This window comes from Agelaius tricolor, unplaced genomic scaffold (assembly GCF_023055355.1).
Source record: "Agelaius tricolor isolate 1412-34295 unplaced genomic scaffold, bAgeTri1.0.p SCAF_36, whole genome shotgun sequence".
In the NCBI taxonomy this organism is placed as follows: domain Eukaryota; kingdom Metazoa; phylum Chordata; class Aves; order Passeriformes; family Icteridae; genus Agelaius; species Agelaius tricolor.
In genome coordinates, this window is record NW_027269296.1 from 1,464,694 (window position 1) to 1,492,007 (window position 27,314).

Sequence of the window (27,314 nt, forward strand, 5' to 3'; positions counted from 1 at the left end):
TGCTTTCCAGCCCTCACTGGGACATGCCAGGCCTGTAGAGGGAGGTGAGCATCAAGCAGCAGTGATTGGGGATTTTTGTGGCTAAACTGCTCTCAGGGCTGGCTTGGGTTTGCCAGGGCTGGAGATCATCCCCGGGCTGGTTTTGCTCCAGTTGGGAATAGGGAATTCCAGGAGAAGGCAGTGCCTCCCTCACCCAGGGAGCAGGGGAAGCCTCCCTCCCCTGCCCCTCTCCTGAGCTCAGCTCGGGGCTCACCTGGTGCTCAGAGATGAGCGCTTTGACCTGATCAATATTCTGGGGGATGGGGTCCTGGTCTCGCTGGATCAGGGTGGTCTCAGCCCACTGGATCCAAGCCAGGAGCTCCTCCAGAAGCTCTGCATTGGCCACCAGCTCGGAAAGTGCTGACTCCAGCCTCTGCTGGTGCTGCTTTGCCCATGTGAGAACCTGTTGGAAACACGGGGTGACCACTCAGTGTAGGAAACCTGGAGCAGGAGCCAGGACTCCCTGGAACCACCACCAGCCTGGAACTAGCCCTGCAGGACTCACCTCCTCAAACCTGGCTCGGATGATGGTGATCCAGTGCTTGATGGTGGTGATGCAGTCGGGGTGGCAGGCGCCCAGGATGACCTCGCCCATCCCCACCGCCGCGTTCACGTCCACCCTCTTTTCCTCCACTTTCTTCATGAACTCCTGCAAGCCACAAAGGAATTATTTACTGATTATTCCCCCCTCTAAACTTGCCCTGGGTTGTGTTTTGGAGCTCCCCCTTACCTTGTGGGCATCGATGAGGGCCTGCAGGGCCTCGGCGTCGTCGGGCAGCGCTCCCCGAAAGCGCAGGGACTGCTCTGCTTCTGAGAGCCACTCCAGCAGCATGTGCACGGCTGTCCTGAACTCCTCAGCCTGCAGCAACAACAGCACAGGCTTTGCTCAGCCCTCCTCCTCCCCAAACAGGCTGCTGCATTCACTCCTGGCAGCTGGAGGGCTGAAAAGGGCTTTAAAAATACTAAAAAAGGGGGGAAAAGCCCTGTTTGGGGCTGCCGGGTACTCTGGCACCTCCCTCCCCTCAGCATCAGCTGCTCTGAAGAAGGAAATGTTTTTAAAAACAGCACAAGTGCTGTATCCTGAGCAATTTGGCACCTGGGTAGTTTATTCTGTAAATTGCCTACTTGAAGTAAAAGCTGCTTAAGAGCCTTTGACCTTTTTGGTTGGTTTTTTTTTCGAGTCTCTCTGGACACCGGCAAACACCAGCCTGGCCTGTCTGATCACTGCTGTGCGCATCAGTGAGATCTTTCCATCCTCCCTTTTTCAAACCAGCCTTTATCTGCTCATTTTTTGGGAAAAAAACAACCAGGAACAGCCTGATACCACCCCACTGCTTCACAGGAGCCACTGCAGGGCTGCCGTGTCCTGCCTGGAGAGGACAAAACCTCTTCTTCCCCTGGAGCCCAGCAAAGCACCCCGAGAGTTTCCAGCCGTGGTTTTTCTCCTCACCTGCTTGAGGGCCTGCTCCAGGCGGGTTTGTTTGGACACAGACAGCTTGCACACCGTGTCCCAGCGGTTGCTCAGCTCCTGCAGCTGCACCTTCACCCAGGTGGTGTCGTCCCGGCTGTTGTCGATGAGCTCCCGGCCCGAGCGCTTCAGCACCTGCACCGTCCCCGTGCGCTTCCCCAGCTCCTTCTGGAACACCTGCGTTGACACAGCAGAAGCTGAGCAAGGTCAGGCAGCTCCACTGCTGTCACCTTTCCACTAATGTGAAAGTTCTCCCCGTTTTTTTTGCTGTTTTTTTCCTCTTTTTATCCACTGCAGGAAAGCAGGGCAAGCAGCAAAGCATCAGCTCTGCGTCTGTTCTTTGGCTCTTGGGGAGGACGAATCAATTCTCATTATTTTTCAGTTTTTGTTGAAGACATTTCTATAATCACTGCCTAAATGAAAGCCAGAGCTCTCAGGAGTCATCCACTTCCAACATCCATTTTGGGCATCTTTTGGGGCATCTTTTTGCCCCACTCAGGACTTGGAGAAGAGCTGGGGAAAGCTGCTCTCACCTTGTGAGCATCCATCAGGTTCATGACCAGATCCAGGTCCCCGTGGACAGGCTGGTCCTCAGCTAACTGGGGTTCCACCTTGTAGAGCCAGTCCACCAGAGCCTGCAGAGCATCCATGAACTGCCCAGAGAACAGGAGGGCCTCCTCCAGCTTGTGCTGCCTGGAAAACAAACATTCCCAGTGAACATCATGAGCAAACTCACCTCTTTCTGTCACACCCCAGGGACACCACACCCTCCCTGTGGCACTGCTGGTGCGGCTTGGGGCTGGGCTCACCTTTCCACGGATTTTCCACACACTGTGTCCCACTTATCCCGGACTTCTCCCAGCAAATTGTCCAGTTTTTGAGTGTCATCTGGAAGCAAGGCTTTTTCTTTGAGGGCTCTGCCTGTCCTGATGGTGGTGTCATACACAGGCTGCTTCCCACCCAGCGTCTTCTGGAACTCCTGGGAAATGGAGAGAAGACAGAACTGCTTCAGAAAGCCTGGAAACCCTGTGAGGATTCCCAGATTTCCATGGCAATGGGAGGCATGGACAGGCTTTTCTCCTGTCCTGCCAGAGGAGATGTTACCATGCTCATCCTCCCAGCAGAGCCCCTTCCACCCCATCCAGCACCAGCCTGGCTTTGGCAGAGCTTCACCTTGTGTTTGGAGAGCTGCAGCTTGATTTTGTCAGGATCATTGGAGATCTCCAGCTCTGAGTCCAGGTGATTCTCTGCATCCTCCAGCCAATCAATCAGCTTCTTCCAGGCTTCGTGGAACTGCAAGGCAACGCAAGCAAGCCTGAAACGTCACACTGGTGGTGTCCCCAGGCCCTTTATGGTCCTGCTGGCCGTTCCTTGGGGTCTGCCACACCGTTCCCATGCCCCTCACCTGCTTGGCTCTCTTCCTGGCATCATCAAGAGCCCGTCCCCGCTCCACTGAGCGCTGCACCACCTTCTCCCAGCGGGACTGGACGCTGACCAGCAGGTTCTTGATCAGCACCACGTCCTGCTTCTGGCTGAGGAACTTCAGCTGGTTCCCAGTCTGGTCCAGCTCGATGATGCGATCCCGGTGCGCGTTCACCTCGTTGGCGAACACCTGCCAACACCAAAGGGTGTCCCACGTGTCAGAGGGGATGGGTGTGACCTCCAGGGGCCACAGGAGAGGTGAGGAGCCACCCTGGCTCCCCCCATCTCAGGGATGGAGCCCTTGGGGTACCTTGTGCTCGTCGATCTGGGCCAGCACCGCGGCCAGGATGAGGCTGGGGGGCGGTGCAATGTTCAGGCTCTGCTCAGCCAGGGTCAGCCAGTTGATGAAATCCTGGAGGGAGTTCTGGAAGTCTGTGGCCAGGGCCAATGCCTCCTCCAGCTTCGCCTGTGGCAGCGGGGAAGGGGGAGAAAGAGAGGAAAAAACACAACACAGAGGGGTGAGAGCCCTGATGTGCACACAGAGGCAGCCTTTGTGTCCCTGCAACAGGAACCTCATCACCCCAGCCCAGAAACGCCACTGCTGTGCCAGGGGGAGGGGGCTGCACTGAAAGGCAAGGCTTTCTCTGCAAACAAGAATGGTCCCTGAAAGAGGAGCCCTTCCTCAGCACACGAGCAGCTGCGTCACCCTCAGCTTCCTGGGAAAGGGATCTCCGTGGGGACAGGCCTGGCTGGATGGGGGATGAGGTTCTGATGGCAGCAGCTGCAGATTTATTCTGGGCCCAGGCCACCACGGCCCTTGTTTTATCTCATCCCCAGCCAAAAGCTGACGATGGAGTCAGCTCGGAGGAGGGTTTGGCTGGACCAACAAAGCCTGTCTTTGAGAGCTGCAGGAGGCTTCTTCCCACCTCCCTGAATTAACCCAAAACACCATTTCACCCTCATCTTCTGTGTGATTTAACCAATTCTGATGACTACATAAAAAACCCCACGCCAACAGCTTGACACTCAGCACCACCTGAGAAACAGAACCAACCTTTACAACCAAGGGAGATGGATTAAAAAACCCCAAATTCCAGCTTTGTGTGGGAAAACAGGGAGCAGCTGCTGTCAGACCGTCACAGATAACTTTTATGAAAAATCCTTTCCTTAGGATTTTTCCTCCTGAGAAGCTGAGAGGCTTCAGGAACAAAATGTAACCAATGGTTATCTGCTGCTGTGGAATGCAACAGGTGCATCTGGGATTGGGCTCATGTGGTTGTTTCTAATTAATGGCCAATCACAGCCCAGCTGGCTCGGACAGAGAGTCTGAGCCACAAACCTTTGTTATCATTCTTATTCTATTCTTAGCCAGCCTTCTGATGAAATCCTTTCTTCTATTCTTTTAGTATAGTTTTAATATAATATATATCATAAAATAACAAACCAAGCCTTCTGAAACATGGAGTCAGATCCTCATCCTGAGACCCCTGTGAACATGGTCACAGTCAGACCATGGGGCAAGGCTGGATGCATTTTCCCCTCAATGTTACCTTTCTCTCCTCCATCTTGGTGCTGACCAGGCACCATTTCTGCTCCAGCAGGGCCACGCTCTGCTCTGTCTTCGAGCTGGAGCCGGAGTCGTCGCGGTTGAGCAGCATCAGCCTCCCCTTGGCCAGCAGCTGGCTGTAGACATCCTCCTTGGCTTTGAGCTGGCTGTACAGCTCCTGCAAAGAGCCACCAGCCAAGGGTTAGGCAGAGAAAAGCTCAGGGAGGGAACATGTCGTGCTGCAAGGCTGCAGGTGATGGGAACACGAGGCTGGGAAGTGACAGCAGAGCGACACTTTGAGCTGAGGGAAGGTGCTTAAAGCACCCTGATGGCTGTTCCAGGCATCAAATGCAAAATGATCTCTAAGAGGAGACCAGAGCAGCCTGTTCTCCCCATCACACACAGAAAGGAGAAGTTTTGATGCTGATATGTGACAGACACTTGCTGAATTAAAAGCTTTAAAGGAAAAAAAAGAAAAAAAAAAAGATCTCTCCTGAGAAATTACCATGTGGGCATTGAGCTGTTCCCGGGCAGTTTCTGGCAGACCTCCCGTGGGTTTTGAGGCTGACAATTGGCTCTCCATCCTCGTTAGCCACAGGAGGAAGTCTTCAATCTCACCATGGAAACCCTGAGCCTGTTGGGGAACAGAGAACCGGCCCCGGATCAGATGACATCAGCCACCATTGATCAAGCGCCAGGGGTAACGCTGTGTTTGCTTTGAAAGCAGATAAAGAGGCAGAGCTGGACGTGCCAGCGTGCTCAGGAGGGTGAAACTGGTGTGTCCACAAGCCACAGGTGTGCCTGGTCCCCAGTGCACTTCTGGGCAGGCACTGAACCACAGCAGTTACAGAAAAACTTCCACAAAAAAATCCCAGTGTCGTCCCAACCCTTTCCCCCCTTTTATTTCTCCCTAAAACAAAGGGGGAAGTGGCGCCCACAGCACAGGGGGGTATTCCCAATGCCTCTTGCTGACCTGCTGGAGGGTGGACTGCAGCTGCTGCTCCCTCTCCTCTGTTTTCTGCAGCACTGATTCCCAGCAGGAGTTCAGCTTCTCCAGGCGGTTCCGCAGGCTGCTGGCATCGTCCCCTGCACTCGACTCCAGCAGCTCATTCCCTGCTTTGTTCACTGTCTCCACAGTTGCTTGGTGGGCCAGGACGTCGTTCTTCAGCACCTGCACGAGGTGGGTAAAGGTTGGACACCTCTCCTGAACGCCCTGCTTGCTCCCAGGGATCAAAACAGCTCAAATCCTTCACGAGAAATTGAGCGCTGCTGTGGATATGGGCTAAAAACGTATCTGGAGTGGGAAAATACTCACGTGGTGCTTTGCAAGTTCCACCTCGATGACTTTTGGGTCTCCATTGATGGGTTTCTGGGCATCCAGCAGCTCCTCAGTGTGGGTCAGCCAGGCCATCAGCTCTGCCAGGGCGTGCTGGAACTGGCCCAGCGCCAGCAGGGCGGCTTCCAGCTTGTGCTGGGCAAGGACAGGGATGGAAAAGGGGAGTTTTAAAGGGTTGGGGAGCACCAGAGCCAGTTTCATCCTGTGGCAGCCCCAGGTGTTCACTCTACCTGTCTGTGAGCAATTTTCTCGCCCAAGTTCTCCCAGAGATGTTTGAGCTCTGTCAGTGGTTCCTTGATGATGTCTCTGTCTGTCTCATCCGTAGCCTTTTTTAGCATCAGTTCACCTTGGTGATTAAGCTTTTCCATCTCAATCTGCTGCTGGTAAACCTCCATTTTAAACTCCTGCCAAGACAAGCAGGACAAAAACCAGAGGCAGAGTGAATCACTGGAGCTCTGTGAGGCAAAGCAGCACCACAGGAACCTCTCCCTCCCCTCCCAGGTACCTTCATCTCGTTCATCTGCTCCTTGACCGTGCTCAGGTCGGTGCCCACAGGGGACATGTTGCACAGTTTGATCACAGCGTTGTCCAGCCAGTCAAACATGGCCTGGAAGGAGCAAGGACAACGTGAGGGAATGGCCAAGTGTCCCCCCTGCAGCTGGTCAGGGGATGAAGATGAAACAGCCATGACACTCCTCTGTCAGGGCAGCTCTGTCCAGCTCCCACCTGCCTTCCCTCATCCTGAACCAAGCTTTGGGAAGAGCAATGCAGTCAAATATCTGCTCCTCCTCAGGCTGAGCTCAGGCTCCCTCAGAGCTCTCACCCAGGAGATGTCTCCTGCTTTATGGCAGTGCAAATCCCAGCACAGCTCCATGGAGAGGGCTCACACTGGTGTTCCCAAGGCCCACCCACTCCACACCAGCAGCCCTGCCTCTTACTTGGAGTGTGTCCTGGTACTGCACAGCTGACTGCATGGCTTCCTCCAGCTTCTCCAGCCTCTCCTTCCATGTCTTGTTTAGGTTTTCCCACGCGTTGTTCATCTGAGCAACACAAAACTCGTCAGGCTCCACAACCAGAGCTCCCACTTGCTCCCACCTGATTTTATCTGGAGGGGAAGCTCTCCCTACCTCATCAATGCTCTTCTTCACTTCTGGCTTCTCAGTCTCACCACAGGCAAAGATGAGATCAGTGCCCAGGAGGCGGATGAACTCCAGCTCCTCGTGCAACCCGTCTGTCTCCTCCTTGATAGTCTGCAGAGGCACAGCCACAGAAGGAAAACCCTTTTTGATCAAACCCTCTTCCAAAACTGCTCCACGAGCAGGAGGGTCCTTCCTGCTCCAGTGCCCTGCACCTTGGCCAGGAGCCCAACTCCAAGCCCCAAGAGCAGGTGACACAGTGCTGCTGCTGAGATGGTCACACAGAACAAGTCTGGAAATAATAAATTCTGAAATATACGCAATTTCAGAAGGCTTCTCTTATCTCTCTTTGCTTCAAGATTCCCAAATCTTGATTGAAACAGCATGCTGCCTTTTATACCTTCCCACAAAGTTTATGCTTTACTCACTGGTTACAACAGATCAACACAGGGTTCATTGGTACAAAGCAGTTTCCATCACTGTTTTCAGCTAACAACCAACTGCAGGTTTCTTTCGTTTATCTTTTTTTCTTCTCAGTTTCCATGTCAACAACCTTGGTAGAATTCCTTTCAGGGGTAAATGTGAACCTTATCAGCTTCTTTTTGTGCTAACCCTTGCTGGCTCACAGAGCAGCTGTCAGCCCCTTCCACAACAGAGAGCAGGTGGCCACTTTTGTCACCACCACCACCACCACCCTGCTCTGCTCCCACCTCTGGGACTAAAATAACAACATCTGTATTTAGCTGTGAGCCTGAACTGTCCTGGCTGAAGATGTTGTTTACAGGAGCGTTTTGTCAATACAGGAGTGAGGGTTTTGAGGTTCAAAAGGTACAAAGCAGAGTTAGAATGGTTATGAAAAGGGAGCAGCAAGGCTAAACTTAGCAAAGCATAAAGAAACAGCCCTGCCTCTCAAGGCCTGAGTCAACTCAAACCCACCTGAAGTGGATTTTGCCACTTGAAGCAACCAGCAACAGACAAATCCAAGCACTTATCTCTGCTCTGACCAAAATCTAAATATAATCTTCCCAAGCCAGCCAGCCACTGGCTTGGATTGGGAGCAGAGCCCTGCAAGCCTCCACATCACTGCAAGCAAGTGGGCACAGAGCTCTGACCACACAGAGCTCCGTGTGCTTCCCAAAACAGCAGCAGATAATGTGATTTAAGGTGAAGGATATGTGAAATCCACTTCTGTTTTTTTCCCTGCAGCTCCAAACTGCAATGGAAGTAACTCTTCATAATCTGATTGACTGCCCACAAAACTGATTTACCTCTGGGCCACAGTCATGATCTAAGATCTTCCCAATTTAGCAGATAAGCTGAGGGCAGACAAGCTCCAGACTGAGGAACTGCCCCATGGGCCTCACCTCTGCTGCTTCCACCTGCTGCTTGATGATGGAGGGGTCAATGCCTGGGCTCTCCAGGTCGTGGACAATGTCCTGGGTGTCCTTGATGGTTGTCAGGAGCGCTGCCATGTCGTACCAGAACTTCTCTGCCAGCTCCAGGACATCAAGGAACTTCATCTCACGTTCCTCGGTCCGAGCTTTGATGTCTTCCCAGAAGAAAACCATCTGATCCAGCTTGTCCTGGATGACTGTGGAAGGAAATCAAAGTGTTCAGCGAAGAAGGAAACCTTTTGACAACGCAAGAGCATTTTGAAAGCACTCAGAAACAGCCAACAGAATATCCAGAGGGGAATAAAGATGGCCAGGGCTATCAGAGCATTAACTCAGAGGGACGTGAGAAACTCCAGCTTGCAGAAAAGCCTTTATTTATGTGCAAGCTCAGGGAAAATTTGCCCACACACTCTCCCTCCAACAAACCTCTGTTCTGGCCACCTCTAGCATGAAGTCCCTGCTCACTCAGTGCATGAGCTGCCTGTTGATCTGTCAAGGAAGGTGCCAATTAGTGCCAATCGTGCTGATGGGCTTTTTGTGCTGGGGGATGTCCCTCCCCTCCATTAGATGCTGAAGGGACAGCAACAAATCCTATCCCAGGGGCCACCAACAAGAGGCCAGCTGGGCTGAGAAGCCACAAATGCTTCTTTTCTCTTCTGATTGATGCCAGCCTGTCTGCTCCAGATGGAAGCACATCCATCCATCCATCCATCCATCCATCCATCCATCCATCCATCCATCCGACTCATCCTTGGTCCTAAAGCCAGGAGAACCTCCCAAATCCATACAGAGGACCCAACCTTGGTCCTAAGTCTAGGAGAACCTCCCAAATCCATCCAGAAGACTCATCCTTCCTCCTAAAGCCAGAAGAACCTCCAGGACACACCCCTGTGACATCAAAGCCTCGCCAGCAGCGATGGAGCCATGGTTTGGGGAGAAATCGGACACTTAAATCCACCCAGAGCTACCTTTGGCTGCCAGGTCCTTGTCTGCTCCCTGGGAACGGGCGATGAGCTCTTCCCCACGGCGTTTGAGGGCCTCGAAGGAGGGCTGCAGCTTCTCCAGCTCCACCGTGGAGTTTTTGTTCTCGCTGATGCACTCGCGGATCTTGTCGACCTCGGCGGGGATCAGGGGCGGCAGCCGCAGGCGGGAGGAGAGGCTCTCCAGGGTCTCCAGCATGGGCTCGATCTTGTCGTGGAACTGCAGAGGAGCAAAGCCATTAGGGCAGGAGGGAGGGGACAAAGTGACACTGCAGAGCCACCAGCACGAGCGACAGCCCCGAGTGCCGTGCCGCCTCGGAGAGGGGACGGACAAACGCCCGCGACAGCAGCAACGCCACCTCTGCAGCAGCAACGCCACCTCTGCAGCAGCAATGCCACCCCTGCAGCCTCCTGATCACACCTGCCCTGCTCCAGCAGAGCCCACAGACACTCACGGAGCACCTGTTACCCAAACACGGCAGCGCCCTGAAAATTTTTCGCTTTTTTTTGCCACTGTCTCTGTTTTGGTGGCTGGGCACAAAACCTCAGTGTTGGTTGAGGGAATAGCCAGACAAAAAAAATGCTGCTGGAAAAGCGCCCGTGTTTGGTGCTGATGGGAATCTCCACATGGTGCAAGGCCAGTGGAAACCCCTCCCAGGTTTTTAGGATTAGCAGGAGCTGCATGCGGGTGGGGAGGAGCTGCCATGGAGCTGCGGCCTCAAAAGCAGAACCAGAAAGCCAGGAGTGAGGGAGGGAGGGGGTCTAGCAGGGTTTATTGTTGTTTTTTTTAAGAGAGAAGTCAACTTTGGCCTTGAAGATCCCAAACTGTCTCTGCTGGTGGGAAGGACAGCTCAGCACTGGGGCTGCTCCTGTCCCTCTCCCAGTTCCTGCTGGGAACACACCAGTGCAGGTGCCCAGCAAACCCCAGCAGAGAAGGGCTGGGGCTCTTGGTGCAAAGTTGATCAGGACAGGCTGGCTCAGCCAACAAGCAGGAGCAAGCCAGCATATCCAGCTGGAGCAGTGTGAACCCTTCCAGAAGCAAAACCTCTGCCCTTCAGGAAGCATTCCCAGCAGAAGCTGAGACCAGGCAGCAACGCAACCAAAGCCATCCCAAAAATGTGATTCCAGCCCCATCCCCGGCGTTAAATTTGAAGCAAGTTCTGCTGAGCTGTGCATGGACCAGAAATGAAAGTCTAGGTGTCAAATAGAACCAGGCCAGGGAGGGTAAATGAACATCTGTGGAGGGGGGACTCGCTTACCTCCGAAATCTGCAATGGTGGGGCGCAGTCAACACAAGAATGAAATGGGACCATGTGGGGAGGACGGGCACAGGCAGCAACACACACAGACAACACATTCCACAATGGGAGTGAGAGATGAGAGGGGAGGGGAATGTGGGGGGGGGAAAAACTCGGAGTTAATACAAGTGCAAACCAAGAGAAGTGACTACACAATACAGGAATTAAGAAAATAAACACCCAGGACGTGACAAAAACCAACTGCGCTACGGTAACACGGGGTGAAATGAAACAGAGCTGGGGGTCAGCAACCCTCAGCAGCAGGAGCACTTCAACCCCTTTCTGGACTTTACCACCTCCAGTCTCTGCCCTTCCTTGCCTATTTCTCCTCCTGCACTCACCCACCTCCTCAGGAGATGCCCAGACCCCAGAGACATCCATTACCTCTCCCATACAAAGCATCCCATGGCTGCTCACTGCACTCACAGCTTATCACAACTGAAAATTATCTCTTCAAGCTCTTTCAAGAGGCCCTTCCAACCTTGGGTGGATGCCAGAGCAGCCCCTTTGAACCAGCATCATTACTGAGGTCGTAAAAATTTACGACCCCATTTACCGTGTGGAGCCTCAAACGCCTTCTCCTCTGCTCCCACAGCCACAGGAAACTACCCTGGAGGTGCCTGACCATGTTATTCCTTATAAAGGGGCTTTTACAGGGGGAATAAAACCACATTCCAGAGCACGTGGCTCTCCCAGGGGGCTGTGAGAGGAAGATTCACCTCCCTGGCACCCTGGCGTACCTGGGTGGACTGTGAGAACGCCTCGTCCAGCGCCAGGGCCCGCAGGCAAACCTCCTCCTTGATTTTGGCATACAAGGCTTCAGCCCTGGAGTATTTTTCCTGCACCATCTCCCCTTCCTCGGGGTTGAGGTCCTTGAGCTGGGGCCCAATTTTCAGCAGCTTGTCGATGTGAGGTTTGTGCTCGGCGATGGACTCTCTCAGTTGCTAGGGAATAGAGGGGGGGGGGAAGAAAAAAAACCACATTTGTTTAGAAATCTGCTGCAAGCCACTGCCTATTTATTCCAAACAGCACTCCAAGAGCAGGGATGGTATCTGGGAGGAACTCACACCCTGGATTTCATGCCCCAGCATCTGCCAAGCACATGGCACTCGGCTCTTCCCAACATGGCTACGGCACAGTGCCTGGCACAGGTCCTTCCCCAGCCTCTGACCCTCCCCACAGCTCCACGGAGGACCCCACTGGGAATTTTTTGCTTTGCAGTCTCTACCCTAAAAGCACAAAGTGTTTTTTTTTTCCTGCCACGAGCAGGAAGGAGATCCAAAAGCAGCCAGGTTTCCTTGGAAGCAAGCTGAGTTTTGGTAAGGAGCGTTCCAACATAACAAGGGATTTTCATGTGGCACTCTTGCATAACACAAGCAAACCCCACAAAAAGAACAGAGAAGGGGGGGAAAATGGAGGAAAATTCAGAAGAAAAAGGTGCTCTTGCCCTGTGTTGATGGACAGGAGGTGCAAACTCTGCATCCTCTTACCCTCATGCTCTGCATCCTCTTACCCTCATACTCTGCATCCTCTTACCCTCATGTCATCCTGCTGCTGCTTGAGCTGCTCGTGGTCGATGGCTGGGGGTGGCAGCTGGGAGATGAGGGCTTGGGTCTCCTCAATCCATGGGTTCAGCTCCTCGTAGGTCTCCCAGAACTGGTTCACCAGGACCTGGGCACGCTCCAAGCGGGCGTAACGCTCCGAGTTGAGCTGGCTCACAGCCTCATACTGCTGCACCAGGGACTCAGTTTTCTCCTAAAAAAATAGGGAGGAGTTATGAGGAGGGATGCAAAAGGGCCCAGGAAAAGGGCCAGCTCCATGCTGAGAGCTGGAAAGGAAGGAGGTGCCTTTGGTGGCCTTCCACGTTGTAATTCCAATTAAAGCAGCCTCGGGAATCTCCCCCTCCCCATCCCCAAACCTTGCAATAAAAACAGGCAATAAAGGAGAGTCATAAATGTAAAGAGATTTCTGCTAACACTGGTGGGAATTACTGAAGATGGAGTCATTTTCAACTCCTTCAGCCCGTGCAAGGGCTGAGGATTCACCTCTCTGTTGCAGTCAATGGCAGAGGGGGCTCACCTGGAGAACAGCTTTTTGCTCCTCGCCACAGGTGCCAAAGATCTCGTGGCGCTGGCTGAAGAGCTCGTCCATGGAGTCTTTGTGCCGGATGATGTCGATGGAAAATGCCTGAAAAGAGAAAGGGGAGAACTCAGAGCTGAGCCCAGCCTCCCCCCAGCCCATCCACAGCACCCTCCTGCCAAAGAGACCCTGCAAAACTCAGAGCAAGCATCCTGTGGCAAACTGAAAGTCTGGCTGAGAGTGCAGATTCCTGCCTGTTTTCCTCATCTACACCAGCTTCTCTCTTTCAAAAACCCAAAACCAGCTCTTAAAATTAGATATAATCCACACCCAAGGTCCTCAGTGGAGGAAAAGCTCCACCATCCATTTGTTAGTGAATGTTATCCCACAAAATGATGCTCTCCAGAGCTGCATCCACCAATAACTTTGCCATTCCCAAGGTCCACGAGATTAACAGTGGGAAGCTGAGCTCAATTTAACTTAATGCTTGATGGTTCAATCCCCCCTCTCTTATAACACTGCCTTATTTTCCTTTTTTTTTCTTTAATTTTAAATCCAATAAGCCTGTGTGCTGCTCTGATCGCCCAGGCAGAGGGAAGAAAAGGGTTTATTTAAAGTCCACGTTCTTTCAGGCATGAGCTCATCTCAAAGATACATAGAAAAAAAACCAACAATCCCAACCCCTCCAGCACCTCTTTGTTCCACGTCTGGCTGCTGGGAGGGAACTGTGGAGTCCCTCACTGCAGGGAACAATGAGCAAAAAGCAAATGGAAACCACCCTCATTAATCAATATATACATTTCTCTAAGCCCTTCCTGCTGCCAGCTCCGGTGAGACCCTGGCAGAGCTTGGAAAGGCTTCCATGGGAGCAGCTCTCCCAAGGGAGACCAAAGCAAAGCACCCATCAAGCCCTAAATGGCTCCTGTGAACAGACAGGAAGCTTTTTCCTTTGGTAGCCAAACACTTGGATGATTTACAGCACTTTTTTCCTTTGTTGTTTTTTTTTTTGTTCCTTTCACATCTCAAGGACAAGTGCTGCATCTCTCCTGCTGCTCTGAGCTCAGCACTGCACACCTCAGGGTAAAGCTGCTCCCCCAAAATGCATCCCATGACCCGAACTGGACCATCCCTCCTTGGTGCCCACCCCCAGCAGCCATCAGGGAGTGCACACAGACCTTCTGCACCTGCAGCTGAGCCGTTGTCTGGTCCTGCTCCAGGCGGATGGGACCCAGAGCCATCAGCTTCCTCTTGGTCTCAGCCACCCAGGCCAGCTCTGCATCTGCTGCCTGCTCATACTGGCACAGGGGACAGGAGGGGCAGTGGTCAGTGCTGGGCAGCAGGGATGGGGCACACGGGGAGCTGGGGACAGTGGCAATGACAGAGGGACCCAGCAGGGACAAACTCCTCACCCCAGTATGGGGAGAAGGGGACACTGGCGTGGGACTCAGGTTTTGTGGCTCCTGCAGTTGGTTTTGGGGCAAGCTGGAGCAGCCACCTCTCCCCACACCCTCCCTGCCTGCAGGGAAAGGGACATCCCTATAAACAGGAGCATTTCCTTGGCTCCTCCATGGAGAACTGACTCCATGGAGTGAGGTCAGATATTCCCAGCACTCCACAGCCTCCAGTTCATGCAGGACAAGCCTTTTTGGGGAGGACTGTTGGCCTGGAACAAATCCCTGTGCTCTCCCAGTGGGGGATGATGTTTTCCCAGCTTTGACAGTCACCCATCACCAGTTTCACACCATCCACATCACCCCTGCAGGCAGAAGCTCACAGGCATGACAACACAGCACAGCTCCAGAGTTATCCCATCCCAAAAACACACACCAGGATGGGTCAGCCATCCCAAAACCACACACCAGGATGGGTTAGCCATCCCAAAAACACACACCAGGACAGGTCAGCCATCCCAAAAACACACACCAGGACAGGTCAGCCACCCCAAAAACACACACCAGAACAGGTCAGCCATCCCAAAAACACACACCAGGACAGGTCAGCCACCCCAAAAACACACACCAGGACAGGTCAGCCACCATCCCTGCTGCCACAGCTGCTGCTGGGGTCCATTCCTTGGCCTTCCTGATGGGATTTGCCCTTTGCCTGTGCCTGCCATCCCTCCCACTGCCACTGGTGATGAGCAGGGCCTGGCTGCTGGCTCCTGCTCTCCCAAGCAAACCCTGCAGGGGTTCTTCACTCACCTGCTGAGACCTCTGAATAGCAGCATCGATCTCCTCCACCCTCTGCCTGATGGTGTCACTGACCAGCTTGTAGCGCTCGTTGGTGTCCGACACCAGCTTGTCCAGCCCCTCCCGGGCTCTCCAGGGAACCAGCTCCAGCAGAGCCCTGCTCACCTCATTCACCGTGTCCAGCACGAGCCTGTGCTCCATCACCTCCTTCTTCAGCTCCTGTGGAAGGCACCCATGCATGTGTGTCCTCCCCAGCTCCTCCCCAGCCTCCCAAAGCAGAGAACAAACCATCCCTGCTCCTCTCCCACCTTTTGTCGCTGCTGGAACTGGGGGATCTGCTCTCCAGCAGGGGATTGAGCCCCGCTGGAGGCCAGCTCCTCCTCCACCTTGCTCATCCACCCAGTGAGCTCCTCGTGGGTGGACTGGAATTTGGTGGCCAGCTGCCGGGCCTGCTCCAGCGTGCGCAGGGCCTTGGAGCTGGCGGCGGTGATGTCGGAGTAGCGGGTCTTGATTCCATCCAGCTTCTCCTGGATCAGCAGCACCTCCTCCCCTGCAGCAGGGGGAAAATGATGCTGGGCTCCGGGGGCTTCAGGAGTCACCCCAGGAGGCTTCAGGAGCCACTTGCTCTGTTTCTCCCCCTTTTAATTTCAGCCTCACTTTTCTTTGTATTAATGCGGCTTCAGCCTGGTTTTAGTAAGAGTTGACATCTTCCACCAGCACAACATCCACCTCATGCCTGGGGTGGGATGGGATGGGATGGGATGGGATGGGATGGGATGGGATGGGATGGGATGGGATGCAAAGCCTGGTTTTGTCACAAGCCACCCCAAACCAAAGCCGGTTCTCCAACCCCAACCCAACTGAGTTCTCATCAACGCGTCACAGCTCCAAGAGAAAAGGGTCAGTTCACCCCTCGCTGCTGTTTCCAAGAGGACACAGAGCTGCCTGCCAAATCCTTTGTAATCACTCTTCCTGCTCAACAGCTCCCACAAGGACACAGGGCTGTACATCTGCTCTGAGCAGACCACATCTGAAGGAAACGCAGCGCCCCGACCTCTCTTCCCACTCATAAACATAAACTCACACCCACGTGGCAACAGCCACAACTGCTCAGTCTGGGAAAGCAGTATCAGGAGAGGGCTGGGGGTATTTTTAACCTCTTTTCCATGTGATTTAGCAGCTGGCTGCAGTGAGAAAAGCCTCCCTCAGCACTGAGCATCCCAGCAGCAGCAGTGGGAATCACCCACTCCCCAAGCTGGGAGGTTGGGAATTTGGGACCAAGCAAATCTTAAGCTGGAGCGCTTGTGGCTTAGCATCCAAACCTGGATGCAAACCAGCTACTCTGGGAGTTTCCAAAAGGAAATGAAGACCTGAGGGAGAAAAGCCTCCACCCAACAGAGCATGGACTTCCCAAGGAAAGGCATGTGGAGGATGGATTCCCAGACCTCCCACATTTCCCAGATCTCCTCTGTGTTACCTGTGGTTTGCTTCAGGAGAGCTTGTCCATTTCTAATGGCTTGGTCCACATTCTTCTTCCTGTTCACAATTTCCTCATTCAGAGCCTGAAGAAAAAAGGCAAATTTGGGTTACTCTGATGCAGGCAGGCTCCTGTGTCCTGCCAGCCAGAGATGCTGTGGGAAACATGAACTTCCCTACTGAGCACAGGCAGGCTGGACAACCCATCTGAAAACTGTCCAGTCATTCTGCTATGGGAATTATTGGGGTTTTTGGGACTCAAAGGCCCAAATCCCAGAGCAAACCCAACCCAACCCAACCCATTGGATCTGTGTCACCAAAGGACTCGCCCTTGTATTAGACAGAACCTCACTCTTGAAAAGAGCCTGCACAGCCCCAGGGAGCGGATGCAGGGGCTTCCTCAGTGGCCAGCCCAGCTCCAAAAACCCACCAGACTTTTCCAGCTCTCAGTTTTGGACACAGCATCCAGCTTTCTGAAGGCACAGGGTGGCCAAGCTGGCTCAGACACTGTTCACAAATCAAACAAACCATTTGAAGTTCCCCCGCCTTGAGAGAAACCCAATTTTTTTTTTTTGGTGGGGGGGGGCCCACAATTGTTGTTTATAACACATGAAATCTCTTTACACTCCTCTCCAAACCTCAGACAGACCCAGCAGCAGAAGGAGCTTCGCAAAATTAAAACCAGGCCCCAGAAACATAAACAAAACCAGCTAAAATGCAACAAAACAAACAACACAAACATGGAAGAAGAAAAAAAACAAAACAAAAAACCAAAAATAAAGGGGAAATACCAGCTGGTCGGCATGCTGCTTCTGCAGGACGTCCCGTTTGAAATCCTTTATGGCCACTGAGCCCAGCTTGTCCTCCACCTCAGCCAGCCAGTTGAGCACTTCCACCTCCTCCTCCCCAAAAATCCTGGCGTTGGCCAGAGCCTGGTCCAGCAGTGCTGCCTTGCGGCCGCACCGCTCCCGGACCTCGCCGTAGCGGCTCTGCAGAGCCTCTAATTTCTCTGCCAGCAGCCTCTGCTCAGCAGCACAGCTCAGGGAGGACAGAGACTGCCCGACCCCCAGCGCCCGAGACACGTCGGTGGAGTGGCTCTCTATGTCCTCCTCGAGAGCCTGAATGGTGGAGGGTAGAATGGACAACAGGGGAAAAAAAAAAATGAGCGGAGAATGAGGAGAATGAAATAAACGCAACTTAAAAGGGGGAACGCAACAATGAACGTAACTGAGAAATGGAGGAGACATAAAAGCCACCCCTGAATGGGTAAACTGAGGAGAAATTAAAAAGAAACACATGAATGGGGATGGTTTTTTCTATCCAAATCTGCTGGGAGGTGCAAGGACACCGGTTTAATGTTTACCCATGCTGGTGGGTCAGGGCTTGCAGCCTTCTCTGTACATAAAACAGCCTGGATAACTCCTCCAGTCCTTGTTTGTGCCAAAACCCTCTCTGGTTGTGGTGGAAACAACACCACTGGAGCGGGACCTGACTCCAACCACCTCCATCCTGCTCCTGCACGGGTCCTACCTTGTGGCGGCTGATCTGCTGCTGGATTTTGGCAGTCTGGGTGCCAATGGGCTCAGAGTTGGCCAATTTCTTCTCTGTCACCGACAGCCAGTCAGACACAGGCTCCGTGGTTTCGTGGAACTGCTTTGCCAGCACCAAGATATCCTCCAGCTGCTTCTGCCTATAAAAAGTAATCATAAAATTAGAAGGAAATAATTGTTCAAGGCCAGGTTGGAGCGACTTGGTCTGGGGGAATGTGTCCCTGCTCGCAGCAGGGGGTTGGAACAAGATGGTTTTTCAGGTCCCCTCCAACCAAAACCAGTCTGTGATTCTTTGAGTCAGTGAAAACAGCAAGGAGCAGCTCCCAGTTGGAGCCAGGCATGGGAAGCAGCTTCAGGTATTTGGAGGAAGCAGCTCTGTTCAGAGCAAGGTGAGACACAATTGTCAGGCAATCTACAATGGCAAAGATAAAAACCAGTGTGGAGGAACTGCAAAATAAGCTTTTCCTGCAGCTGTGCCTTTAGTTTATTGCCCTGTGAAGGTAGCAGAAGGGCTTCCCCATTGTGCAGCTTTTCATGAAACAGTTTGAGACGGAAAGGACCTTGAAGATCATTTAGTTCCATTTGGTCCACCCCTATCACTGTCTTGGAGATCCCTCCACCAGGCTCTTGGTCTTTCAGAGCTTCTGGTTAAAGACAATCCTGGATGGACAGTCCAGCTTGCTGGCAATGATTAAAAACATGGAGAAAGGTCCAATCTGGCCTCAGAAGTGACTTCATAACCTCAAACATCAGCTTAGGTAGAAATAAGTAACTCATAAACAAAATTCTGGCAGCATAAAGGTGTCAACAGGATGTTGCTTTAACAACAATTCCTCGTTAAAGCTTACAGGAATAAAAATAACATCCCTCCCCTGCAGGGAAATTATTTAATCTCAGCTCTTCCCTGCCATTGTAAACCACTGCTATCAGCACCAGCTCCCAGCCAGCCTTTGATTCCTCGTGTTTTCCAGCTGTTTCCAGGATGTACCTGCACCGAAATCTCCGCCAGCTTCCCCAACGCTGTCACCCCGTGCTCCAGGGCACGGGGACCCACGGGATGAGCTGCTCCCAGTGCCCCTCACCTGGCAGCTGCCCTGCCCAGCAGCCCTGCCCAGCGCCGGGCCAGGCTCTCCAGCTGCCCCACGATCTTGTCCCGGTCCGCGGGCTCGGCCGACTGCGCGATCCGGTCGCCCTCGGCCTGGATCATCTCCACCGTGGCTTTGCGATCGTCCAGGAGGCGCTGGAGCAGCTTGGGGCAGGCAAAGGAAGGGGGAAGTTACCAGATTGGGGCAGCAGAACCAAATCCAGCCCTTGGAGGGGTCACATCTCTAATTGTGGCTCAGAACTGCTGCCAGCACAGGGCTGAGACCAGGCCCAGCCCAGGGGCACGGCTCCGCCTTCAAAACCAGCTCAAAAAATTATAGAGTTATATTATATTGTTATATTACATTATAATAATCACATGCTTTGATTTGGGCAGCCCTGAAGTGGTCAGGCAGCTGGACAGGGTGATCATTGTACGTCCCATCCAACTTTCATTTCATTTCATTTCATTTCATTTCATTTCATTTCATTTCATTTCATTTCATTTCTTCTATTCTATTCCATTCCATTCTATTCCATTCCATTCTATTCCATTCCATTCCATTTTCTTTTCCCTTTTCACTTTCCCCTTTTATTTCCCCTTCCTTCCCCCTTCCCTCTCTTACACTACTCAAGATCCAAACCACTTCTGTGCCAGAAGAGTTTTCCGAGTCTTTCCCACCAACTTATCAAGTTTTTAACTTCCACTTGAAGCACATTTCCTCTTGCAACCTCCACAAGCCTGGGTAAGAATTCATTTCTAAAATATTTCCCCATGACCACACTTGACCTCCCCTCCTCCCACTCGGAGGGCAGGCGCCGACCCCGGGCTGTTATCTCAGCAAACACCGGCACACCTTGGGGCTGCTCTCACACTTTGTAACGTTCCCTTTGTCCAAACACCCAAACCAGGCCCTGCACCACCACCAGCTCGCTCCTGACACAGCAGAATTATCAGCACAAAGCAAAACTCAGGGCTGGAAAAACACGGCCAACCAGCAAAACCAACTTCAAGAGGCAGCGGGACGACGAAGGGACGCGGTGATTTAGGTGATGGAGATTCTTGAGTGTGGGCAAACTGCTCTTTGCACTGGGCTGTGAGGAACTGAGATCCACCAGGAGAGAAGTATGGACATCCCAGCTGGACCCCCAAAATCTTGTCTGGTTGTCCTGAGCTCCCCTCCCAGTGCTCACTCACCTTCTGCTCTTGGATCTGGGCTTTCACCACCTTGTACTCAGCAGAGGGAGGTTTCTGGTTGGAGATGAGCTCCTCGGTGTCTGCCAGCCAGCTCAGCAGTGGCTCCAGGGCATCCTGGAACTTCCCGCAGTGCAACAGGGCCTCCTGCAGCTGGGCCACTCGCTGGGCCACCTGCACCCCAAAAACAACCCCACTGCAGTGTCAGGCACTGGCACCAGAGCCTCAGCTCCCTGCCTGGGATCCCCTCCTTCCCCCAGACCCCAGAAAAGCCAGGAGCAGCTCCTCCCCATGCTCCCACCTTCTTGTTGAGGGTGTTCCAGCGGGTGTTGATTTCTTCCATGTCATGCTCCAGCCCTTGGACATCACAGTTTTTCCCGGCGCTTTGGATGAGTCCCTGACCAACTCCATTGACTTGCTGCAGCTTTAGCTGGAGGGGATCCACTTGCTCCTTCTGGAATTGCTGTGGGGTGGAAAAGGTGGGAGAGAAAAGGTGATTTATAAGCTGTGAGCTGCTCTTCCAGCCACTCAGTCTTTCCATGGATACAACAGGCTTTCCTCTCTAGGGAAGATGCAGTAGCCACTTGCACAGATTTTATTGGAATTGTGCAAGTTTGTCTAAACTCCTCCCTTGCCTTGACCTAGTGACACAGATGTCACAGGAATCTGCTGGTTTGGAGCACAACTCAGTGTCTATCCACACCCACCTCTGGTTTTAAATGGGTAAATCCCATTTTTCCTGGGAAAAGCACTGGAGTGAGGTAAAAGGAGAAAACTGAGGAAGAAATGAGACCATCGTCTCCAACTCGCCATCAGATTGGGAAATAATGCTCCTGGGGAAAAACCCCAAGCAATTCTCACAGTGAAGCTATTGAGAACAGAGACCTGACATCATATGAGTTTTGTTAACCACGAAATTACAGGCAGCGAGGAGCTCGCTGCATTTCGAAAGACAAAGGCAATAGGCAATTAATGTGCGAGTCGTTCACCACGGATTTGGCACGGTCCTGCCTGGGAATCCTGTGGGGAAAAGCTTTCTAAACCAAAAAAGATTTGATAGGGAAGGGGGAGGAGAGCGAATGAAGCTCCCCATTGTCAGGAGAGGCAGCAGGGAGAATCCTGTTCCTCCGGAGGAGATAAATGCTCTTTATCAGAGCTGGGGATCTGCTGGAACCACGCGCTGCCCGTGCAGTCCTTCCCCACCAGTCCCAAGGGACAAGCCTGCCCTGTGCCCCACAGCAAACACCCCAAAACTAGGGAGCAGATTGCTGGCTGGCTCTGCTGCCCTGGCCCAGGAGCCCATGCAGAGCACAGGTCACCCCACAGCCAGCACTGGGCAGCAGCAGAGCCCTTGGCCCTGTCGTGTTTTCCCGTTGGGAAGCAGAGGGGATGGCAAGCAGCCACCTGCTCCCTGTGCCCAAGAATGCAGGGGCACCGCCTGCACTGAAAAATTCCTACTTGGATGCAAGATCTCCCCCAGCAGAGCAGCAGCTCGTGGAGGACACGGCTCTCCGCGCCCAGCGATCGCTTTGCTCCAGAGGAGCACGAAGCAAAACTCCCTAAAAACACCAAAATCCCCCAAAACACACAGGCACAGCTCCCAGCCTGAGCAAGAGGCACTGCTTCGACTTTCCCTGCCTCATTTCCAAAGGAAAAAAAAAGCTACTTTTTCCCAGCAGAGCTCAGGAACTGGAGGGCAGGGAGGTCCCTCCAGGACAGAGCGAAGGGTGAGCTGGCAGACACTGTCCAGAGCTGTTTGCTCATGGAGAATTCTGCCACGGTTATAAGAAATAAATGGGGACTTGGAATCGCCAATTCCTGGGCTGTTCTCCTGTTACTGTTTATATATGGAGCTGCTGGGTACAAGAGCCAAACCCACAAAAGGATCAGGCTGATAAGCCTGGCATGCCAGGCTGGTCTGAGCTCTCCATGTACTGCAAAACAAACTCCAAAGGAGCCAGGCAGGGAGGGAGCCCTGTGGAAAAGCCTGGATGATCCAACCAGGGGTACCTGCAACACAGGTATCGGCCAGCTTGAGAGCCCAGAACTCCCTGAGGAGCCTGACAAAAATAATCCCAGCAACAGCCTGAGGGTGAGCGTGTCCAACACACTTGTTTTCCTTTGCTCATGAAAGATTCCAGTGATTTAGCTCATTAACCTCGCTGTGACTCAGCTTGGAAACAAATATTTAATGACTCCCCTTTGCTGTGGAGCAAGGTGTCCTGCCTTGGACAGACATTTGGGGAGAGCAGAAGGACATCTGCTCCGCCACACCTCCTCCTCCTCACTCCCAGAAAGGCTTCCCAAAGCATCCCTTTGCTTTCTGCTTCCCTCATCTCCCTTAACCCCTCTGCTGCTGGATTGTGGAATTCCAGGAAGCATCTCCAGCAATGCTTGGAGCAAGGGGGAAGGTTTGTGGGGTTAACAATCAGAGGTGCTGAACCTAAAATAAGGTTCCCCCTCACTGAATTTCAAAAAACAGACACAACTATGGCAAGGACCCAATGGTTTTTCCCTCACCCAGGTCCCCTCTGGGTGTCCCAGCCTGTGCTCACGTGGACCCCCATGTGAAACCACCTCTCCAAGCCCCTCCACGTGCGTATCTCAAAGGGGTGGTACAGCCCAAAGGATGAGTAATTGCCACCAAATCGGGATTTTTGGTGCTGACTAACTTCTGATGTCTCCTTAGTGATATTTCTCCTGTTCCAGATGGCAGGAAATCAGCGCTGGGCTGTGGGAACTCCAGCACCGAGGTCTCTCCAGGCAAGAGAGCAACACAAATCCCCAAACACCAGAGGGAATCTGAGCCCCTTCCCAAGCACCTCCTGAGCCTCAGCACCTCAATGCTCACAGAAAAAAACTACAGGCAGCGATGACTGCACGGGGCAGGAATTGCTTGCACTTAATTCGTTTTACAGGTTTCTCTTCCCTGATAGATTTTCTGCTTCAAAGATGGGAACTCCCTGCCAGGAGCCAGCGAGAAGGTTTTTTTTCTAAAGTCCGTGATTTCCATCTGAGTGACCACAATGTACTTTAATAAGCCAAAAAAGTGTAAGTCAACATTTCAGGTCATCGAGCAGCGAGAATCTTTTGCCTCCCTTACTTACACAATCACACAATTCCCCCCCACACCCCAACCCCCCCAAAAAAAACCCCAAACTTTTTTGCTTGCCAAATTCAAGCCGATCTCAGGAGGGAGAAGGCTGTTTGGAAGCCCAGATCGTGCGTTACTGAGTGGGCTCCCACCTTCCACCCATCCCTGGAGTGCAAAATAAAGCGAATTCTGTGCCTGGAGCCCCGGCTGCGGGAGCCTGAGCAACAAATACCTCGTTATCTGGAACGAATCCATCTGGGAGAGCTGGGGGCCCTTCTGCCATGGCAGCAGCACCGAGGGGTCCCTCCGTGCCCGGTGTCCTCTGTCCCTCGCTGGGACAGAGGGAAAGGGCACCCCCACAGCTGCGGGGACGGAGGGGGCCCCTCAACACAGCCCTGGGGAGGGTTTGTGCCCTGGCTGCTGTGGAAAAGGGTGTCCCCAGCACCCTTCTGGGGCCTTCTGGGAGGGGTGAGAAGGCACCAGGGGGACCCTCCCAAGCTGCCACCCCTGCTGCAGGTAAGCTCCCAACGGGGTCGTCCTCCAAAGCCACCGCTTCAGCGGGCAGCTGCTCCAGGACGGGCGGCACAACCATGATGGCGAAGTCATCTGTATCCTCCAAGGAGACCACCAATGGCACGGGGTCACCACTGAGGCCCCTGGCACCCGAGGTGAGTGGCTCAGCTGCTGGTGGTGGCACAGTGGCAACAGGCACGTCAGCAAAGGGCGGTGGGGCTTCCAGAAGCTCCTCCACCATCAAGGGCATGGCGGTGGTGGTGGCCCCTGGAGGTTCCTCAGCATCCATGGTAGGATCCCTGGTGGCTGGTGGCATCCCCTGAGCCTGGGGCTCCAGGACAGCCACATCTCCTGCTGAAAGTGGGTGGGTTGGAGCAGAAAGCTCCCCAAAATCCCACGGGATGGCAGGCCCTGCAATGGACAATGTGCCAGGAAGCTCTTCAGGGGCGGCTGGGCTGGCAGGACATGGGACCTCCCAGCTGGGGGCAAACAACAAGTCCACATCTCCTGGCTGCAGGATGGCTGCTGGTGTCCCCCCATGTGTGACCATGCCCTCTGTGTGGGCAGCCCCTTCCAGAGACAGGGCATGGCCCAGGGAAACCATTTCCCATGGGAGGTCCTCAGCAGGCACTGGGAATGTTGTTGGAGCCTTGGAGCCTGGCTCTGATGCAGAGCCAGCGTGGAAAGGCAGCAGAGAACCACAGCAAACATCCCCACTCCCTGCTGGATGAGTCCAGCCCTCAGCTCCACTCCCTGATCCCAAATCTGTGGCTTCATCCTCAGAAACCAGTCCTGGGACATCCCAATTGGCAACCTCAGTCCTTCCAGGCAGAAGGTGATGGGTCCTGAAGGGATCCATGCCCTCAATGCCAGCCTGGCTGTGCCCTGGGGGGGACCCCAGCTCCTCCATGGCTGGGGCTGGGGGCTGGCAGGGGGACACTGGGCCAGGACAGGTCCCCTCGGGAAGCAAGTCTTGGTTATCTTCACCCCACCCCTCTGGAGCACTGGGGTACCCATCTCCCCCCAGTCCAGCAGCTGCATGTGCCCCTGTGCGGGATGTGACCCCAGCAGCCACAAACTCCGGGTCCATGAGAGGGTCAGGATCAGCCTCCCCCAGCAGCGCCGGGGAGCACTCCAGGAGGGACCCCAGCCCTGCCATGGCCACGGGGCTGGGGGAGGCCCCTCCGTCCGAGTCCGTCGGGGTGACAGCCAAGGTGTCCCTTTCTGAGAAGGGCTCTGTCAATGGCTCCAGCGTGCTCAGCACCTGGGAGCTGCAGGTGATATCAAAGTCCTCCAGATCTGACACAACGGCAGAGTCTGAGGCGCTGATATCCAAGGGGACCCTGTGCTGACCCCCTTCAACCACCAACCCAGCCAGCTTGGCCGAATCTGGGTCCAGCCCCTCTGAGTCCATTGGGGACATCTGAATCTCCAGGCAGCTGGGGACAGCTCCATCACCCCCGTCCTCATTCAGGCACTGCTCTTCCAGCTCCAGGAACATCTGCACCGAGTCCGTGTCGGACAGCTCGGGGCCCGCGGGGCTGGTTGAGCGCTCCAAAACTGGAGCAAAGTCCTCAACCCCGCATTGCACCGCCACGTCCTCCGTGCAGCATGCACTGCCACCACCCCCAGGGGACGTGCAGGGCCGGGAGGTCCCCGGGCTGGGGGCAGAGCCGTCCTCCGGAGCAGTGGATTGTTCCCTTTCTTCAGAAATATCTGCCAAGCAACAGCTCCTCTTCTCCTCTGCCAGCAGAACAGCCTTTCCTCTCTCTGACAGCGTCGCCTCCTCCCACTCCTCCATCATCACCCAGCGCTCATCCTCCTCAAATCTCAGCTCAGACTCCGTTTTCTCCCTGAGATTGGAGGTGATGAGAATATCCAGTCCCGTATCCAGCAGCTCTTCACTAAGGCACGGAGAGAGGTTGACGTTCTCCACTGTAGAGTCCGACTCGGAGGCCTCCAGGGTCTCCTGGTGCCCATCGTTGAAGTTGTCCCTGATGAAATTCTTCCTGGCCCGTGGCCAGGTGGCACTGGGGAGCCGGCGGGCCCTGGCCAGGTCCCTGGCACGGCTGTCACCGGCGCTCAGCAGGGCCTGGCACTCGTCCCGGGGACCTCCATAGCCATCCACGCTGAACTGCTTGGCCCCCAGAGCCTCTGCCGCGCCAGATGCCTTGGAGACGTGCTCCAAGGTGAGAAACTCCGACATGGGCTCGCCGTGCTCGGGCTGGCCCGGCTGCTCGGCCAGCATGGCGCTGGAATCCCGCTTATCCCGCAGGGAAGGGTTGGAAGCGCCCGCCTCCGACACCTCGCTGAGAGAAGCCCCCATCCTTTCAGCGAATTCAGTGAAGTTAGGAGGCATGAAGGACTTCCACGAGCGCCGGTTGACGTTCTCCTTCTTCTCGGGGTTCGGCCGCCGCTTTGGCGGAGCCGGCGCCGGCTTGGAGACGTCGCTGCTGAGCTTCAGCTGGTCGAAGATGACTCGCTCATCCAGCTTCTTGGGTTCTGGTGGCCTGGACTCGAAGACGTTGGCAGCTCCCAGAGTGCCGTTGCTGGATATGGTGCTGCCATCCCCCTTGCCCAGGGTGCTCTTGGAGAGCTGGTTGAGCTTCGATCCCTGATCGATCTGCTCGTTAATTCTCATGGTGTCGTATATCGATCTCTGGGGCACGTAGCAATCCTCTATATAACCATCCTCATCCTCGCCCTTCCCCAGGCAAGTGCGGTTCTGCCGTAAACAGTCTGGCCGGCTCAGTGGTTTGCCCATACTCTCGTCCTTAGGGATGACGGAACCACCCCGGCAACCTTTCGCCCGCCACGGCAGGAAGCATCACACGGCCAGCAGGTCCCAAACCCGCCGCCAGGGCAGCCTCTAATCCCAAAGTGACACTGCGGGGATGGGAAGGGGGACCGGCTCAGCAGCCCGAGCGGCAGTCCCGAGCAGTGAAACAACCCATCTCATCCCCCCGGCCCCCCTAAAAAACCCCATCCATCAGCGGCTCATCCAAAATCCAACGGCTCCGGTAAAAATATTCCAAGCGGCTCGCGACAGAAACGGCGGAAGAGTTTGAAGCTCTTAAATTATCCCGTCCGTCCTTCTTTACTAACAAAGGCACTGCTTGTCCCGGCCGCTCCCGGCTGGCAGGGGCGAGCGGCTCCGCGCGTTTTCTGCCCAGCTCCGAGCGCCGTGCAAGTCCAGCTGGTCCGAATTAGCCTCTCCCCCCGACTCTCGTGTTTTCATTTGAACCGAGCTTGTCAGCGGATATTCGTACAACTTTAAACACAGGAAGTTCTTCATTCAGGGCAAACTCAGAGGTTTCCTGTCTCCAAAACATGATGGCATTGTCGCTGCCGTCACCTCGCCCGGTGCCACCGGCAGTGGCGGAACCCCCAAAATCCAGCCGGTGGGTGCGCGGCGGCGGCGGCACGGTCGCGGACTCCGGAGGTGGAGGAAGGCTGCTGGGTCTTGGCTTTTTTTTTTTTTTTTTGCTTTCTCCCCAGGGGAAAAAAAAAAAAAAA

At 54.1% G+C, this 27,314-nt stretch overlaps 1 protein-coding gene across 25 annotated transcripts in view; it reads right to left on the minus strand.

Annotated features, from left to right (window-relative positions):
• Positions 1 to 27,314, minus strand: part of MACF1 (microtubule actin crosslinking factor 1) — a 142,858-nt gene that overhangs the window by 12,217 nt on the left and 103,327 nt on the right. For 19 of the 25 annotated variants that reach the window (XM_071453274.1, XM_071453276.1, XM_071453265.1 and 16 more), the window contains 31 exons: positions 20,493 to 20,654; positions 20,195 to 20,365; positions 18,996 to 19,162; positions 17,894 to 18,053; positions 17,155 to 17,481; positions 16,365 to 16,449; positions 15,196 to 15,437; positions 14,900 to 15,106; positions 13,874 to 13,993; positions 12,699 to 12,806; positions 12,156 to 12,374; positions 11,360 to 11,563; positions 9,310 to 9,541; positions 8,312 to 8,538; positions 6,939 to 7,061; positions 6,750 to 6,851; positions 6,317 to 6,418; positions 6,042 to 6,215; positions 5,791 to 5,946; positions 5,449 to 5,646; positions 4,981 to 5,109; positions 4,480 to 4,653; positions 3,240 to 3,395; positions 2,913 to 3,119; positions 2,681 to 2,800; positions 2,317 to 2,486; positions 2,041 to 2,200; positions 1,490 to 1,684; positions 770 to 898; positions 545 to 688; positions 254 to 442 (listed from right to left, as the gene is read on the minus strand). In XM_071453274.1, coding sequence (XP_071309375.1) covers positions 254 to 442; positions 545 to 688; positions 770 to 898; positions 1,490 to 1,684; positions 2,041 to 2,200; positions 2,317 to 2,486; positions 2,681 to 2,800; positions 2,913 to 3,119; positions 3,240 to 3,395; positions 4,480 to 4,653; positions 4,981 to 5,109; positions 5,449 to 5,646; positions 5,791 to 5,946; positions 6,042 to 6,215; positions 6,317 to 6,418; positions 6,750 to 6,851; positions 6,939 to 7,061; positions 8,312 to 8,538; positions 9,310 to 9,541; positions 11,360 to 11,563; positions 12,156 to 12,374; positions 12,699 to 12,806; positions 13,874 to 13,993; positions 14,900 to 15,106; positions 15,196 to 15,437; positions 16,365 to 16,449; positions 17,155 to 17,481; positions 17,894 to 18,053; positions 18,996 to 19,162; positions 20,195 to 20,365; positions 20,493 to 20,654 — 5,259 coding nt within the window. The remainder of the gene's footprint in view (positions 1 to 253; positions 443 to 544; positions 689 to 769; positions 899 to 1,489; positions 1,685 to 2,040; positions 2,201 to 2,316; positions 2,487 to 2,680; positions 2,801 to 2,912; positions 3,120 to 3,239; positions 3,396 to 4,479; positions 4,654 to 4,980; positions 5,110 to 5,448; positions 5,647 to 5,790; positions 5,947 to 6,041; positions 6,216 to 6,316; positions 6,419 to 6,749; positions 6,852 to 6,938; positions 7,062 to 8,311; positions 8,539 to 9,309; positions 9,542 to 11,359; positions 11,564 to 12,155; positions 12,375 to 12,698; positions 12,807 to 13,873; positions 13,994 to 14,899; positions 15,107 to 15,195; positions 15,438 to 16,364; positions 16,450 to 17,154; positions 17,482 to 17,893; positions 18,054 to 18,995; positions 19,163 to 20,194; positions 20,366 to 20,492; positions 20,655 to 27,314) is intronic. The other 6 variants (XM_071453275.1, XM_071453273.1, XM_071453277.1 and 3 more) reach the window with 1 other exon arrangement.